The 15,238-nt window shown below is 54.3% G+C and overlaps 1 protein-coding gene across 2 annotated transcripts in view; it reads left to right on the top strand.

The window, feature by feature from the left end:
* ADGRL1 (adhesion G protein-coupled receptor L1) overlaps window positions 1-15,238 on the top strand; it is a 64,286-nt gene that overhangs the window by 18,800 nt on the left and 30,248 nt on the right. For both annotated transcript variants that reach the window (XM_025368107.1, XM_025368106.1), the window contains exons 2-3: window positions 9,056-9,220; window positions 14,693-14,906. In XM_025368107.1, the coding sequence (XP_025223892.1) occupies window positions 9,151-9,220; window positions 14,693-14,906 (284 nt within the window). In that variant the 5' untranslated portion in view covers window positions 9,056-9,150. The remainder of the gene's footprint in view (window positions 1-9,055; window positions 9,221-14,692; window positions 14,907-15,238) is intronic.

Genomic DNA, 15,238 nt, shown 5'->3' with positions numbered 1-15,238 from the left:
GGTGAAACCCCGTCTCTACTAAAAATACAAAAAAAAATTAGCCGGGCGTGGTGGCGGGCGCCTGTAGTCCCAGCTACTCGGGAGGCTGAGGCAGGAGAATGGCGTGAACCCGGGAGGCGGAGCTTGCAGTGAGCTGAGATGCGCCACTGCACTCCAGCCTGGGCGACAGAGCGAGACTCCGTCTCAAAAAAAAAAAAAAAAAAGGCCAGGTGTGGTAGCTCACACCTATAATTGCAGCACTTTGGGAGGCCGAGGCAGGCAGATTGCTTGAGCTCAAGAGTTTGAGACCAGCCTGGGCAACATGAGACCCCATCTCTACTAAAAATACAAAAATAAACCAGGCACGGTGGTGACCACCTGTAGCCCCAGCCACTTGGGAGGCTGAGGCACGGGAATTGCTTGAACCTGGGAGGGAGAAGTTGCAGTGAGCCAAGATTGCGCCACTGCACTCCAGCCTGGATGACAGAGTGAGATTCCATCTAAAAATAATAATAATTATTATTAAATTATTGTTATTAATATTAATAAAAATTATTGTTGTTATAGCATATTGTTTTCTTGAAGCTTGCTGAGGAATTAGACTCAAGTGTTCTCACCACACATACCAGAAAGGTATCTAGGTGAGGTGTTGGATATGTTGTTAGTTAGCTTGGTTGTAATTTCTTTTTTTTTTTTTTGAGACGGAGTCTCGGCTCACTGCAAGCTCCGCCTCCCGGGTTCACGCCATTCTCCCGCCTCAGCCTCGGAGTAGCTGGGACTACAGGCGCCTGCCACCACGCCCAGCTAGTTTTTTGTATTTTTAGTAGAGACGGGGTTTCACCATGTTAGCCAGGATGGTCTCGATCTCCTGACCTCGTGATCCACCCGCCTCGGCCTCCCAAAGTGCTGGGATTACAGGCTTGAGCCACCGCGCCCGGCCAGCTTGGTTGTAATTTCACAACACATACGGATATCAAAATATGATATAACCTTAAATATATGTAATTTCTACTTGTCAATGATGCCTTACAGTAAAGCTAGGGCGAAAATAAAAAGGACCCTTCTGTGCAGCAGCCCACATGTCCATTACGGACGAATGGATAAAGCAAACGTGGGCCACCCACGCAGTGGAATATTAGGCAGCCGTAAAACAGAATGAAGCTTGAATCCAGGCTATGACGTAGGTGAGCCTTGGAAACTTGGTGCTAAGTGAGAGAAGCTGGACACAAAATAAGGCCGGGAACAGTAGCTCACACCCATAATCTCAGCACTTTACGAGGCCAAGATGGGCAGATCACTTGAGTCCGGGAGTTTGAGGCCAGCCTGGGCAACATGACGAAATCCTGCCTCTACAAAAAATACAAAAATTAGCCAGGAGTTAATTTAGTGGGGTCATGTGACTATAGTCCCAGCTACTCAGGAGGCTGAGACAGGAGGATCACTTGACCCTGGGAGGTAGAGGTTCCAGTGAGCCGAGATTGTGCCACTGCACTCCAGCCTGGGCAACAGAGTGAGACTCCCATCTAACTAGGGGGGGAAAAAAAAAGGGCACATAGTGTGTGATTCCATTTGTATGACATGTCTAGAATAGGTAAATCTATGGAGACAGAAAGTAGATTATAAGGTACCAGGGCTGGGTGACGAGGGGAGAGGGTGTTACTGTTTAGTGGGTAAGGAGTTTTTATTTGGGGTGATAAAATGTTTTGGAGGCCAGGCACGGTGGCTCATGCCTGTAATCCCAACATGTTGGGAGGCGGAGGCAGGTGGATCACTTGAGGTCAGGAGCCCCAGACTAGCCTGGCCAACATGGTGAAACCCCGTGTCTACTCGTGGTGGTGGGCGCCTATAATCCCAGCTATTCGGGAGGCTGAGACAGGAGAGTTGCTTGAACCTGGGAGGCGGAGGTTGCAGTGAGCTGGGATTGCACCCTTGCACTCCAGCTGGGTGACAAGAGTGAAACTCTGTTTAAAACAAAAAAAAAAGTTTTGGAAATAGATAGTGGTGATGGTTGTTGAACAGCATTTGAGAATTCAGTTACTGCCCCTGAATTGTACACTAAGAAGTGGTTTAAGTGCCAGCCTGGGCAACATAGCAAGACCGGCTGGGCATCGTGGCACGTGCCTGTAATCCTAGCTACTCGGGAGGCTGAGGTGGGGGGGATACTTGAGCCTGGTAGTTCAAAGCTGCAGTGTGCTGACATCATGCCACTGCACTTCAGCCTGGGCAACAGAGAGAGACCCTGTCTCAAAAGCATAAATAAGTAGTTCGTGTGTTTAAAATTATACCATAATTAAAAAAAAAAAAATACCGGCCTCTAGGCTAGGTATGGTGACTAACACCTATAACCCCAGCACTTTGGGAGGCTGAGGCAGGTGGATATCAGGCGTTCAAGACCAGCTTGGCCAACATGATGAAACCTCATCTTGGCTGGGCGGGGTGGCTCATGCCTATAATCCCAGCACTTTGGGAGGCTGAGATGGGTGGATCATGAGGTCAGGAGATCAAGACCATCCTGGCTAATACAGTGAAACCCCATCTCTACTAAAAAAAAAAAAAAAATACAAAAAATTAGCCGGGTGGTGGTGGGCTCCTGTAGTCCCAGGTACTCAGGAGGCTGAGGCAGGAGAATAGCGTGAACCCGGGAGGTGGAGCTTGCAGTGAGCTGAGATCACGCCACTGCACTCCAGCCTGGGCAACAGAGCGAGACTCCGTCTCAAAAAAAAAAAAAAAAATCTTTATTAAAAAAAAAAAAAAATTATAACAATTAGCTGGGCGTGATGGTGGGTGCCTGTAATCCCAGCTACTCAGGAGGCTGAGGCAGGAGAATTGCTTGAACCCGGGAGGTGGAAATTGCAGTGAGACGAGATTGCACCACTGCACTCCAGCCTGGGTGACAGAGTGAGACTCTATTTCAAAAAAAAAAGAAAAAAGAAAAAATGGCGGGGGGTGGGGGTTGCCTCTGGCTGCCAAGAGAGCCTGGACGTAGGAGGCAAAGGGGCCAGAGGGCACTTGGGGAGTGGCCAGGGCCCAGGACTAGAGGGGCAGATGCTGAAGACAGATGTGTGGACCAACACTGGGGTGTTCTGGAAGTATACACAGCCCCAAGACTTACTCTGGAACTGGATTTAGGGGTGAGAGAAAGAGGAGTCAAGGGTTTCAGCTCCTGGGGTTCTGGCTGGAGGGCCTGGGAGGATGGTGGCACCGTGCACTGACGTAGGGGCTTGTTTTGGTCTCGTTGGGCTGAAGATGCCTTAGAGTTCCTGGCGGAAGTATAATGGCTCGGGGGGGCTCCACTCTGGAGTCTCAGCATTCTAGGGTGCAGCCTGGGAGGAAGAGTGGGACTGCCTCTTCTATGGGTGTCTTTGTGCCCTGACTGGCACCAGGCTGTGCACGGCACCCTCTGATGGGGCCTATGTGGGCCCAGCGTGTACATGCACCGCTCTCCTTACCAGCACCCTGCAGAATAGCAGCACAGAGGGAACCAGGGCCAGGGAGGTGAAGAGACCAGCTCAAGGTCACACCAGGCACGTACATGGCAAAATTGGGATCTAGACCCATGTGGATTGGCTGCCCACACAACTTGGCATCGGCTGGATTCCCCGCCATTTTTTTTGTTTTGTTTTATTGGAGGGTCTTGCTCTGTTGCCCAGACTGGAGTGCAGTGGCAGGATCATAGCTTAATGTGGCCTTGCAAACTCCTGGGCTCAAGTGATCCTCTTGCCTCAGCCGCCCCAGTAGCTAGGTGCCACCATGCCAAATTAAAAAAAAAAATTTGGCCGGGCGCTGTGGCTCATGCCTGTAATCCCGGCACTTTGGGAGGCTGAGGCAGGCCGATCACGAGGTCAAGAGATCGAGACCATCCTGGCCAACATGGTGAAACCCCGTCTCTACTAAAAATACAAAAAAATAGCTGGGCGTGGTGGTGCACGCCTGTAGTCCCAGCTACTCGGGAGGCTGAGGCAGGAGGATCGCTTGAACCCAGGAGGCGGAGGTTGCAGTGAGCCGAGATTGCACCACTGCACTCTAGCCTGGTAACAGAGCGAGACTCCGTCTCAAAAAAAAAAAAAAAGAAAATTCTAGAGACATGTTGCCCAGGCTGGAGTGTAGTGGCACCATCATAGCTCACTGCAGCCTTGAACTCCTGGGCTCAAGTGATCCACCCACCTTAGCCTCCCAAAGCACTGGGATCACAGGCATGAGTCACCACACTAAGCCAGCCATTTTTACTTCCCCTCAGTAGCTCCTCTTGCTAGGATACCTGTTGCAGTGTGAAAGAAAGCACTTGGAGACCCAGAGAGGGAAGTACTCCTCAGCTTGGGGCTCCCCTGAACCTTTCTGTGGTTCTGGGAAGTTGGGGGGGAAATGAGGAAGTTGAAATGAGAAAGCCACTCCCCATCCCCAAGGTAACGTGCTGGAAAACGATCTGAAAGTGACACCGGCCATGTCTAGTCAGGGATGTGGGGGGAGATGCAGATGGGGGCTGGTGGCGACTGGGGGGGTAACACGCTGTAAAATGATCTGAAAGTGACACCAGCCGTGTCTAGTCAGTGGATGGGGGCTGGTGGCGGCTCGGGGGGTAACATGCTGTAAAATGATCTGAAAGTGACACCAGCCGTGTCTTGTCAGGGATGTGGGGGGAGATGCAGATGGGGGCTGGAGGTGACTGGGGGGGATTTACTGAAGAAGCTGGGGCAGTGGAGAGGGAGCTGGCATCAGGAGTGGGCATGAGAGGGGAAAGGGGCAGAGAGCTGCAAGGCTGGAGAGGGGGTGTTCAGGGCTGTCTAGCAGATATTATCTTCCCATTTCCCATGTGAGGAGACTGAGGTCTGGAGGCGGGTGTCCTGCCCTATGGGGATCTTTATTTTTTGAGGGCCTGTGCTGTTTATTTTATTTTATTTTATTTATTTATTTATTATTATTATTTTTTGAGACGGAGTCTCGCTCTGTCACTCAGGCTGGAGTGCAGTGGCGTGATCTCGGCTCACTGCAAGCTCCACCTCGGGTTCACGCCATTCTCCTGCCTCAGCCTCCTGAGTAGCTGGGACTACAGGCGCCCGCCGCCACGCCCAGCTAATTTTTTTGTATTTTTAGTAGAGATGGGGTTTTACCGTGTTAGCCAGGATGGTCTCGATCTCCTGACCTCGTGATCCGCCCGCCTCGGCCTCCCAAAGTGCTGGGATTACAGGCGTGAGCCACTGCGCTTGGCTTATTTATTTATTTTTGAGACAGTCTGGCTCTGTCGCCCAGGCTGGAGTGCAATGTCGTGATCTTGGCTCACTGCAACCTCTACCTCTTGGGTTCAACCAATTCTCGTATCTCAGCCTCCCGAGTAGCTGGGATTACAGGCACCCGCCACCATGCCCGGCTAATTTTTTGGCATTTTTAGTAGAGACGGGGTTTCACCATGTTGGCCAGGCTGGTCTTGAACTCCCGACCTCTGTTGATCCGCCTTCTTCGGCTTCCCAAAGTGCTGGGATTATAGGCGTGAGTCGCCGCACCCGGCCGTGTGCTCATTTGTAAGGGCCTCTCTCAAGAAGCTTGTGTTGATATAAAAAGGTAATTTCAGGTGCTCACTTGAGAGCTGTGAATTAAAAACACGGAAAAGGATGGCGGCCGAGGGCAGCAGGCGAGGGCTGTTTCGTTTGTAGGGGGCCAGGGTAGGTCACTCTGCTGGGGTGACCTTGCTGCTGAGCCCCGAACAATGAGCAGCTGCAGCCGACGTGCAGGGATCCTGCTTGGGGGCTGGAACTGGAATGTTTCAGGAACAGGAGGGAGGACAGAATGGGGCTTGGAGGGCTTGGTGGTACCAGTTCACCCACAGCCTCTGGGCTCTGGTGAGGAACTGAGACCCCAGCAGAGACTGGTTCATGTTGGGATCAGCGTCATTATGTGGTCCCTTAGCTCTGAGTGGAGGGCGGATTGGGAGGCGGGCAAGGAGGCCGGGACAACGTACAGGATAGGATGGTGGCATGGACCTGGGTGCTGTGCTTGGAGCCAGAAGCGGGCAGGTCGGCGAGATACTTTAGAGGCAGAGCCCACAGGACTTGTGGATGGCTTCTGTGAGGGGGATGACAGGGAAGGTGAGAAATCAAGGCACAGTCCTAGCTTTAGGATCTGAGATTCATTCAACAAATAATTCATTGCCGCGTGCCGGGCCTATTCTAAAAGTTGAAGATATGAAGTCAGCTGTGGGGGGTGGCCTCACACAGTAATCCCAGCACTTTGGGATGTTGAGGCAGGAGGATCTCTGGAGGCCAGAAGTTCATGTTCAACCTGGGCAACATAGCAAGACCTCATCTTTTTTTTTTTTTTTTTTTTTTTTGAGACGGAGTCTTGCTCTGTCACCCAGGCTGGAGTGCAGTGGCCGGATCTCAGCTCACTGCAAGCTCCTCCTCTCGGGTTCACGCCATTCTCCTGCCTCAGCCTCCCGAGTAGTTGGGACTACAGGCACCCGCCACTTCGCCCGGCTAGTTTTTTGTATTTTTTAGTAGAGACGGGGTTTCACCGTGTTAGTCAGGATGGTCTCGATCTCCTGACCTCGTGATCCGCCCGTCTCGGCCTCCCAAAGCGCTGGGATTATAGGCTTGAGCCACCGCGCCCGGCCGCAAGACCTCATCTTTACAAAATAAAATAAATTAGCCGGACGTGATGGTGTATACCTGTGGTCTCAGCTACTAGGGAGGCCGAGGCAGGAGGATCGCTTGAGCCTGGGTGGTGAAGGCTGCAGTGAAGCATGATTTCACCACTGCACTCCAGCCTGAGTGACAGAGCAAGATCCTATCTCTAAAAAAATAAAAGTAAATAAAAGTTGGGGATACGGCTACCATGAGCAAAACAGTTCAATGATCCCTGCCCCATGAAAAGGACATTCTATACACCAGGTGAATAGTTCTATCTGAGCAGAGGCCTGAAGGAGCTGGCCATGTGGACAGTGGGTTGGCAGAAGCGACAGGTGCAAAGGCCCTGGGGCAGGGCCTGCTGTGGTGCACGAATGGCAGGAGTGACTGGCGCAGAAATGGGGTCAGGGAGCTAACTGGGCCAATTGCAAGGGTTTCGGTTTTCAGCAGGGAAATAGTAGTGGGGGCTTGGAGGAGAGATTCCAGGCTGGACATAAGAGATTTGAAAGTGCTGCCTCAATGATAGTACTGAGAGCCCAGGACAGCCTGAGATGGGACAGGCTGCGATGATAGCTGGATGTGACAGAGCAGGGGCTCCCACGCTGGAGGGCCTACCTCAGAGAATGTGTATTTCTGGCCAGCACAGTGGCTCACGCCTGTAATACCAGCACTTTGGGAGACTGAGGCGGGAGGATCTTTTTTTTTTTTTTTTGAGACTGTACCCGGCCAGCAGGAGGTGAGGCCAGGAGTTCGACACCAGCTTGGGCAATATAGCGAGATCCTGTCTCTATAAAAAAATTAAAAATTAGCTGGGCGTGTTGGCGAGAGCCTGTGGTCCCAGCTACTGGAAAGGCTGAAGTGGGAGTATCACTTGAACCCAGGATCTGGAGGTTGCAGTGAGCTGTCATTGTGCCACTGTATTCCAGCCTGGGCAACAGAGCAGGACCCTGTCTCTTAATAAAAGAAAGAGAGGCTGGGCGCGGTGGCTCACGCCTGTAATCCCAGCACTTTGGGAGGCCGAGACGGATGGATCACAACGTCGGAAGATCGAGACCACAGTGAAACCCCGTCTCTACTAAAAATACAAAAAAAAATCAGCTGGCCACGGCGGCGGGCGCCTGTAGTCCCAGCTACTCGCGAGGCTGAGGCAGGAGAACGGCATGAACCCAGGAGGCAGAGCTTGCAGTGAGCCGAGATCGCGCCACTGCACTCCAGCCTGGGCGACAGAGCGAGACTGTCTCAAAAAAAAAAAAAAAAAAGAGAGAGAATGCGTTTCTACCAAGTTCCTGGCAAGGCTGATTCCAGTATGCTGGGACCACACCTGGAGAACCAGGGTGTCGATAAAGAGCTGAGGACAGATATTTGAGCATGCAAACTTGAGAGGATCTGGGGAGACTGAGGCAGGGAGAGAGGTGAGAAGGAGCAGCCTTAAGGCAGGAAGAAACTGGTTGGAACCGAGCCCTGGACTGGGCACAGTGGTTCACTCCTGTAATCCCAAAGTTTTGGGGGGCCTAGGCAGGAAGATCCTTTAGCCCAGGAGTTTGAGATCAGTCTGGGTAACACAGCAGGACCTCCTCTCTGCAACAAATTTAAAAATTAGCTGGTGGTAGAGGTGCAAGCCTGCGATCTCAGCTACTCGGGAGGCTGAGATGGGAGGATCGCTTGAGTCTGGGAGGTGGAGGCCGCAGTGAGCTATGATTGTATCATTGCACTCCAGCCTGGGCAACACAGTGAGACCCGGTTTCTAAAATAAAAAAAGAAAAAGAACTGAGCCGCTATGCCTGGTGACAGAGCAGGTGGGGAGGATGGCAAGGGACGGCACACAGTTCTCACCCCTCCCGCATCCCCCCTGCCCTCCCACCAGAGGGGGAGGCAGTGCCCCCCTCCCATCCCGCCTGACTGTCTCCAGCTTACCCTGAAGGTCTCCCAGAGAGGAAAGAGGGGACTCAGGCGTCCCTGGTTCCTGATCTGTGGCGCCAGCTAGATTCTAATTAGCCACCAGAGCTTGAGAGACAGGAAGCAGGGGGCTGGGGGGCGGGGGCTTGGATTCCTGCCCAAGACGGAGGCTGCAGGTTGGGCTGCACGCCTGGGTCCCTCACTCGGGAGGACGCTCATCACCTCCTTTCTCACAGTGAGGATGCGGGTCAGGGAGGTGAGTGGGCAGGGTCAGGACAGGGGCATGGGGAAGAGGCTTCCGGAGGAGCTGTCCCAGGAGCTTCCGGCGGGGAAGAGTTGGCAGTCTGTTTGCCCAGAGGTGCCCAGATGGGTGGGTCTGCCTCCTGCGTGTAGGGGTAGGGGCTGTGGTGTGAGCTGCAGGCCCTGGAGGGGGCCCTCCAGATAGGGCTGGCTCGAGGGACGTGCTGGACCTCAGCCTCTCAGAGCCACTCAGCCACCAGCAGGAGGAGAGGGGAGCAGCCTGGAGGCCCTATCCCCACCTCACTCTCCCTGTCCTCCCCCAGGCTGGTGGTCCAGGCCGTGGTGCCCGCCAGGTGATGCGGGGCGAAGCCCCCTGCACAGGCCACTGAGAGTCCCGGACACGCACCCGGCTGCCACCATGGCCCGCCTGGCCGCAGTGCTCTGGAATCTGTGTGTCACCGCCGTCCTGGTCACCTCGGCCACCCAAGGTAGGTGCTGCTGGAGCCGGGGAGGGGCCTCGGCTCCCAAACCCTGCTGGGAGGGCAGATAAAATGTTGAAAACCCTCCTGATCACTCAGTAAAGACTCACAGCCCCCCGCCCCACCCAGACCTCAGCTGAAGCAGGCCAGTGGAAGACTCAGTGGTAACACACACCCCAGCGCCACCAAGAGGCCCCTGGACCATCCCCTCACCTCCAACAAGTCGGCTGGGCCAGGTTGGTAGGGGCTATCCCGCTGTGGCCCCTGGGACGGGGACAGGCCTTGGTGAGCCGATGTTCCTCTCTCTCTCTCTCTCTCTCTCTCTCTCTCTGTGATTACATCTTCAAGGCTCTCACTGGGAAGAAGGCTTAATTAAAGCATGCCTGCTGACGTTTATTTAAAAACAACTAATTACCCGCTCAGCCCTATGCCGGCCCTGGGATCCTGCACACGCCACAATTAGTGCCCCAAGCCTGCCCGCCCACCCTCACCGGTTACTCAATTACTGGCCCTGTGGCGGGCCCAGGCCAGGGGCAAGGGCGGGATAAGGTGAGAGGCCAAGAGAAGAGGCCAGTGGGCCTGGCCCCTCACCCTGGGATGTGCCCCCTGCCCGCCCTGACATCCATGTGTGAAGGGCATCGGCGGGTGACTCTGCTCCCTCCGGCCCTGCCCTCTGGAAAGCTCCAAAGGTTGAAGGGACACGGTTCGGCTGGGCCCCAGGGCCTTGGCACTGCCCCGCTGGCCAGCAGCCTCACTCCCCTGCTGCTACATTCTCTGCCCATCCAGGTCCTGCCCCATAGCCCCAGCTGGGCCGGGAGGGGCCGCCTCCACCCCCAGACCCATCTGAGCCAGGCTTCCACCCCCGGCCCTCCCTCCCAAGCCCGGGAGGGCTAAAATTAGATGAGGAGGCAGATGGTGCTGGAGGAACACATGTGAAATGTTCCCCCTGCTGGGACTCAACTCACCCCAAAAAACCCCAGGGGCCTCCCTGCCATACCCCTGGGGTACCCACCCAGATCTCTGGAAAGGTTCGACTCCGTAACTGTCCCACACGAGTGCCCCCCCGAAACCTCGTACGGCAGGGGGTCACTTCCTTCACCTCCAAGAGACGGTCCCCACATTGGGGCGTCTGGGCCCCTGGCTGAATCCCTGCTCCCCTCCAGCATCCCGCACGGCCTGGCTGGGACCAGCGTCACAGAAGGTGCTGCCCCGGCCAGCATGGACCCTGCCAGGCACCCTCTGTTGTGCAGACAAACCGCCTTAATAATACTCATAATAACAATAATTAGCATTCATATCATCTTACTGCGCTCTGCACACATTAACACCCTGGAGCCATCACAACAGCCCTGTGAGATGGGAATTGTCCTCTCTGCCCCTCAGGGGAGGGACAGAGGCGCAGAGGCGGTCAGTGACTTGGATGAGGCTGCATCCAGGGAGTGGCCGGGCTGGAATTCCAGTCCCAGCCGGCTGTCTGGCTCCTACATTCTGGTTCTCCGTCCCCGTGTGGTACAAAATGATGGCCGACATGGGGCAATGCAGTCCGCCCCGGGAGCTCAGCCTGCTCAGGACACGTCCCTTCCTTGTCACAGTGAAAACCCAGGAGGTTTCCCAGATGATACTGATCAGGCACCCTCCATGTACAGGGTGCCATGCTCCTTGCTTCCTTCAAGAGCATTTTCTAAGGCACAGAATCCCTGCAGGATGACCCGGGGCTGTAGGTGCTCATTTTACAGATTGGGAAACTGAGGTTGGGGAGAGAACAACAGTGGGTGTTCAAACTTTTTTAATATTTTTATTTTGAGATGGAGTTTTGCTCTTGTCACCCAAACTGGAGTGCAGTGGCATGATCTTGGCTCGCTGCAACCTCTGCCTCCCGGGTTCAAGCGATTCTCCTGCCTCAGCCTCCTGAGCAGCTGGGATTACAGGTGCCTGCCACCACACCCAGCTAATTTTTTGTATTTTTAGTAGAGATGGAGTTTCACCATGTTGGCCAGGCTGATCTTGAACTCCTGACCTCAGGTGATCCACCAAGCTCAGCCTCCCAAAATGCTGCGATTACAGGCATGAGCCACTGCGCCCGGCCACTGTTCGAACTTGATCGTGTATCACCATCACCTGGTTGGCACAGAACCCTGCAGGTTCCTGGCCTCACCCCTGCGATTTTGATCCAGCAGGCCCAGCAGAGGGCCCGAATCTGCATTCTGAACCAGCCCTCACATCTGCCCTGTCAGCCGCAAAACCAGTCTCCTGTGGTTTCTTCTAGAAACATGAGTTCATTCCCGTGCTTTCTCTGCTCATCGCATGGGGTAGGGTGAAGTTAGGGAAGTCCCCAAGACAAGCTTCACTTCTGACACCAACAATACATTTGGGGGTCCCCCAGAGAACAGTCAGGTATGATCATTCACTAGAAGGACTTGGAACTGACTAGAAGATGTTATGCTCTCAGTTTATTACATCAAAAGGATACAGATTAAAATCAGGGCCAGGTGCACTGGCTCACTCCTGTAATCCCAATGCTTTGGGAAGCCAGGGTGGGAGGACTGCTTGAGCTCAAGAGTTCGAGACCAGCCTGGGCAACATGGCAAGTACCCTATCTCCACAAAAAATAAAAAAAATGAGCCAGGCATGGTGGTATGTGCCTATAGTCCCAGCTACTCGGGAGGCTGAGGCAGGAGGATCCCTTGAGCCCAGGAGTTTGAGGCTGCAGTGAGCTATGATCGCGCCACTGTGCTCCAACCTGGGTGACAGAGTGAGACCCTGTCTGAAAAAACAAATAGGCCAGGCGCGGTGGCTCACGCCCGTAATCCCAGCACTTTGGGAGGCTCAGGCGGGCAGATCACCTGAGGTCAGGAGTTTGAGACCAGCCTGGCCAACATAGCGAAACCCCGTCTCTTACTAAAAATACAAAAATGAGTGGGGTGTGGTGGCGGGCGCCTGTAATCCCAGCTACTTGGGAGGCTGAGGCAGGAGAATCACTTGAACCTGGGAGGCAGAGGTTGCAGTGAGCTGAGATTTCACCACTGCACTCCAGCCTGTGTGACAGAGCGAGATTCTGTCTCAAAACAAATAAAAATCAGGCAAGGGAAGAGGTGCATAGGGTAGAGTCCAGGAAAGTTCTGTTCATGGAGTTTACCCCTCCAGTGGAGTCCTGGACAGCGTTAACTCTCCCGGCAACAATGTGCGACAACAGACATGGTGTACTGCCAACCAGAGAGGCTCCCCCAAGCCTTGTTGTCCAGGGTCTGTATTGGAGTTCAGTTCTGTAGCCCTGATTGACCACCTGCAGGGCTGAGCTGAATCTCTAGCACGTCTAGAGGTCAGCTGAGACCACGTGACCCAGAGCTCCTGCCCTAAGTCCTGTTAGCATATTCATTAACTAGGGCCGTCCTAACAAAGTACCAGAGACCATGTGTCTTTGTTTGTTTGTCGCCCAGACTGGAGTACCATGGCATGATCTTTGCATGCCATCACTGCAACCTCCACCTCCCGGGTTCAAGCAATTCTCCTGCCTCAGCCTCCTGAGTAGCTGGGATTACAGGCGCCCGCCACCACACCCGGCTAATTTTTGTAGTTTTTTAGTAGAGACGGGGTTTCACCATGTTGTCCAGGCTGGTCTCGAACTCCTGACCTCAGGTGATCCACCCACCTCAGCCTCCCAAAGTGCTGGGATTACAGGTGTCAGCCATTGTGCCTGGCCTCTCCTTGACTTGTAACTAGATGGCCGCCTGCTCCTGGGTCTTCACATTGTCTTACCCCTTTACACGTCTGTGCCCACATCTCCCCTTTTAGCCGGGTGCGAGGGCTCAGTCCCATAATCCTAGCACTCTGGGAGGCCAAGGCAGGAGGAGTGCTTGAGACCAGACTAGCCTGGGCAACACACAAAAGGGACCCATTTCTATGAAGCAATTTAAAAAATTAGCTGGGCATGCTGGCGTGAATCTGTAGTCCCAGCTACTTGGGAGGTTGAGGCAGGATCACCTGAGCCCAGGAGGTTGAGACTGCAGTAAGCCATGATCGCACCACTGCACTCCAACCTGGGTGACAGAGGAAGATCCTGCCTTAAAAACAACCTCCCACCCCCTCTTTTTTTATTGAGATAGATAGGGTCTCGCTCTGTTGCCCAGGCTAGAGTGCAATGGCACAGTCATGGCTCACTGGAGCCTCAACTTCCTGGGCTGAGGTGATCCTCCCACCTCAGCCTCCCCAGTAGCTGGGACTACAGGTGTGTGCCACCACGTCTGGCTAATTTGTGTATTTTTGTAGAGACAGGGTTTCATTCACTATATTGCCCAGGCTGGTCTCGAACTACTGGTCAATTTGCCCACCTTGGTCTCCCACAATGCTGGGGTTACAGGTGTGTGCCTCTGCGCCTGGCCAAAATTTCCCGTATTTATAAGGACCACAGTCATATTGGATCGCGGCCTACCCTAACAGCCTCATTTGAGTGTACCTCTATGAAGACCTTATCTCCAAACAATGTCACATTTTCAGGTCCTGGGGGTTAGGACTTCAGCATATGAATTTTCGGGGGGACACAGTTCAATCCATAACAGCGTATCTGGTGTAGCCCAAGCACTTCCTAGGAAAACAGACACTCTTTTTTTTTTTTTTTTGAGACAGAGTCTCGCTTAGTCGCCCAGGCTGGAGTGCAGTGGCGCCATCTCGGCTCACTGCAAGCTCCGCCTCCCGGGTTCACGCCATTCTCCTGCCTCAGCCTCCCGAGTAGCTGGGACTACAGGCGCCCGCCGCCTCGCCCGGCTAATTTTTTGCATTTTTAGTAGAGACGGGGTTTCACCGTGTTAGCCAGGATGGTCTCGATCTCCTGACCTCGTGATCCGCCCGCCTCGGCCTCCCAAAGTGCTGGGATTACAGGCGTGAGCCACCGCGCCCGGCGAAAACAGACACACTTTTTTTTTTTTTTTTTTTTTTTTTGAGACGGAGTCTCACTGTGTCTCCCAGGCTGGAGTGCAGTGGCGCGATCTCGGCTCACTGCAAGCTCCGCCCCCCGGGTTCACGCCATTCTCCAGCCTCAGCCTCCCGAGTAGCTGGGACTACAGGCGCCCGCTACCGCGCCCCGCTAGGTTTTTGTATTTTTAGTAGAGACGGGGTTTCACCATGTTAGCCAGGATAGTCTCGATCTCCTGACCTTGTGATCCACCCGCCTCGGCCTCCCAAAGTGCTGGGATTACAGGCTTGAGCCACCGCGCCCGGCCAACAGACACTCTTACGCAGAGCATTCCAAAGGCTTAGACGTCACCTCCTAGGAGGTGAGAGTCCAGGCTCTCTGCACCAGGTTAATGTCCTCACTACACAAATGGGCACACCGAGAGGCCCATTCTACAGCTGAATCAACTGAGGCTGCCTCCGCCGGCTTCCGGGACTCAGCCAAGCTACAGGTGGTGTTTTCTCGGCAGCGGGCAGGGTCTTTCCTTCCTGGCCCAGGCCCGGGAGTGACACTGTCCCCAACCCTCTCCGCAGGCCTGAGCCGGGCCGGGCTCCCGTTCGGGCTGATGCGCCGGGAGCTGGCGTGTGAAGGCTACCCCATCGAGCTGCGGTGCCCCGGCAGCGACGTCATCATGGTGGAGAACGCCAACTACGGGCGCACGGACGACAAGATTTGTGACGCTGACCCTTTCCAGATGGAGAATGTGCAGTGCTACCTGCCAGACGCCTTCAAGATCATGTCACAGAGGTGAGTGGGCTCTCATTCCTGGATGAAGCGCCCGCCTAAAAGCACTGGACACCTGCCGGTGCACCCGTTCACCTTAAGTGGTTTTTTAATGCATTCAATACATGTTTACTGAGCGCTTAATGGGTGCTGGGCCCTATGCAGATGAGAATAAGACCCAGTCCATCTCCCCACAACCAGCCCGTGCCCCCCACAGAGGCCTATACCCATACGTACACTGGCAAGTCCCTCCCTGCACCAGCCACTTGCTTCCAAAAGCTTCCATCCCAAGATCAGCCAGGGCAGTTTGTTTGTTTTTGAGACGGAGTCTCACTCTGTCACCCAGGCTGGAGCGC

This window comes from Theropithecus gelada, chromosome 19, assembly GCF_003255815.1.
Source record: "Theropithecus gelada isolate Dixy chromosome 19, Tgel_1.0, whole genome shotgun sequence".
NCBI classification, from domain to species: Eukaryota; Metazoa; Chordata; class Mammalia; order Primates; family Cercopithecidae; genus Theropithecus; species Theropithecus gelada.
This window is presented reverse-complemented; position numbering and strand designations above follow the sequence as displayed.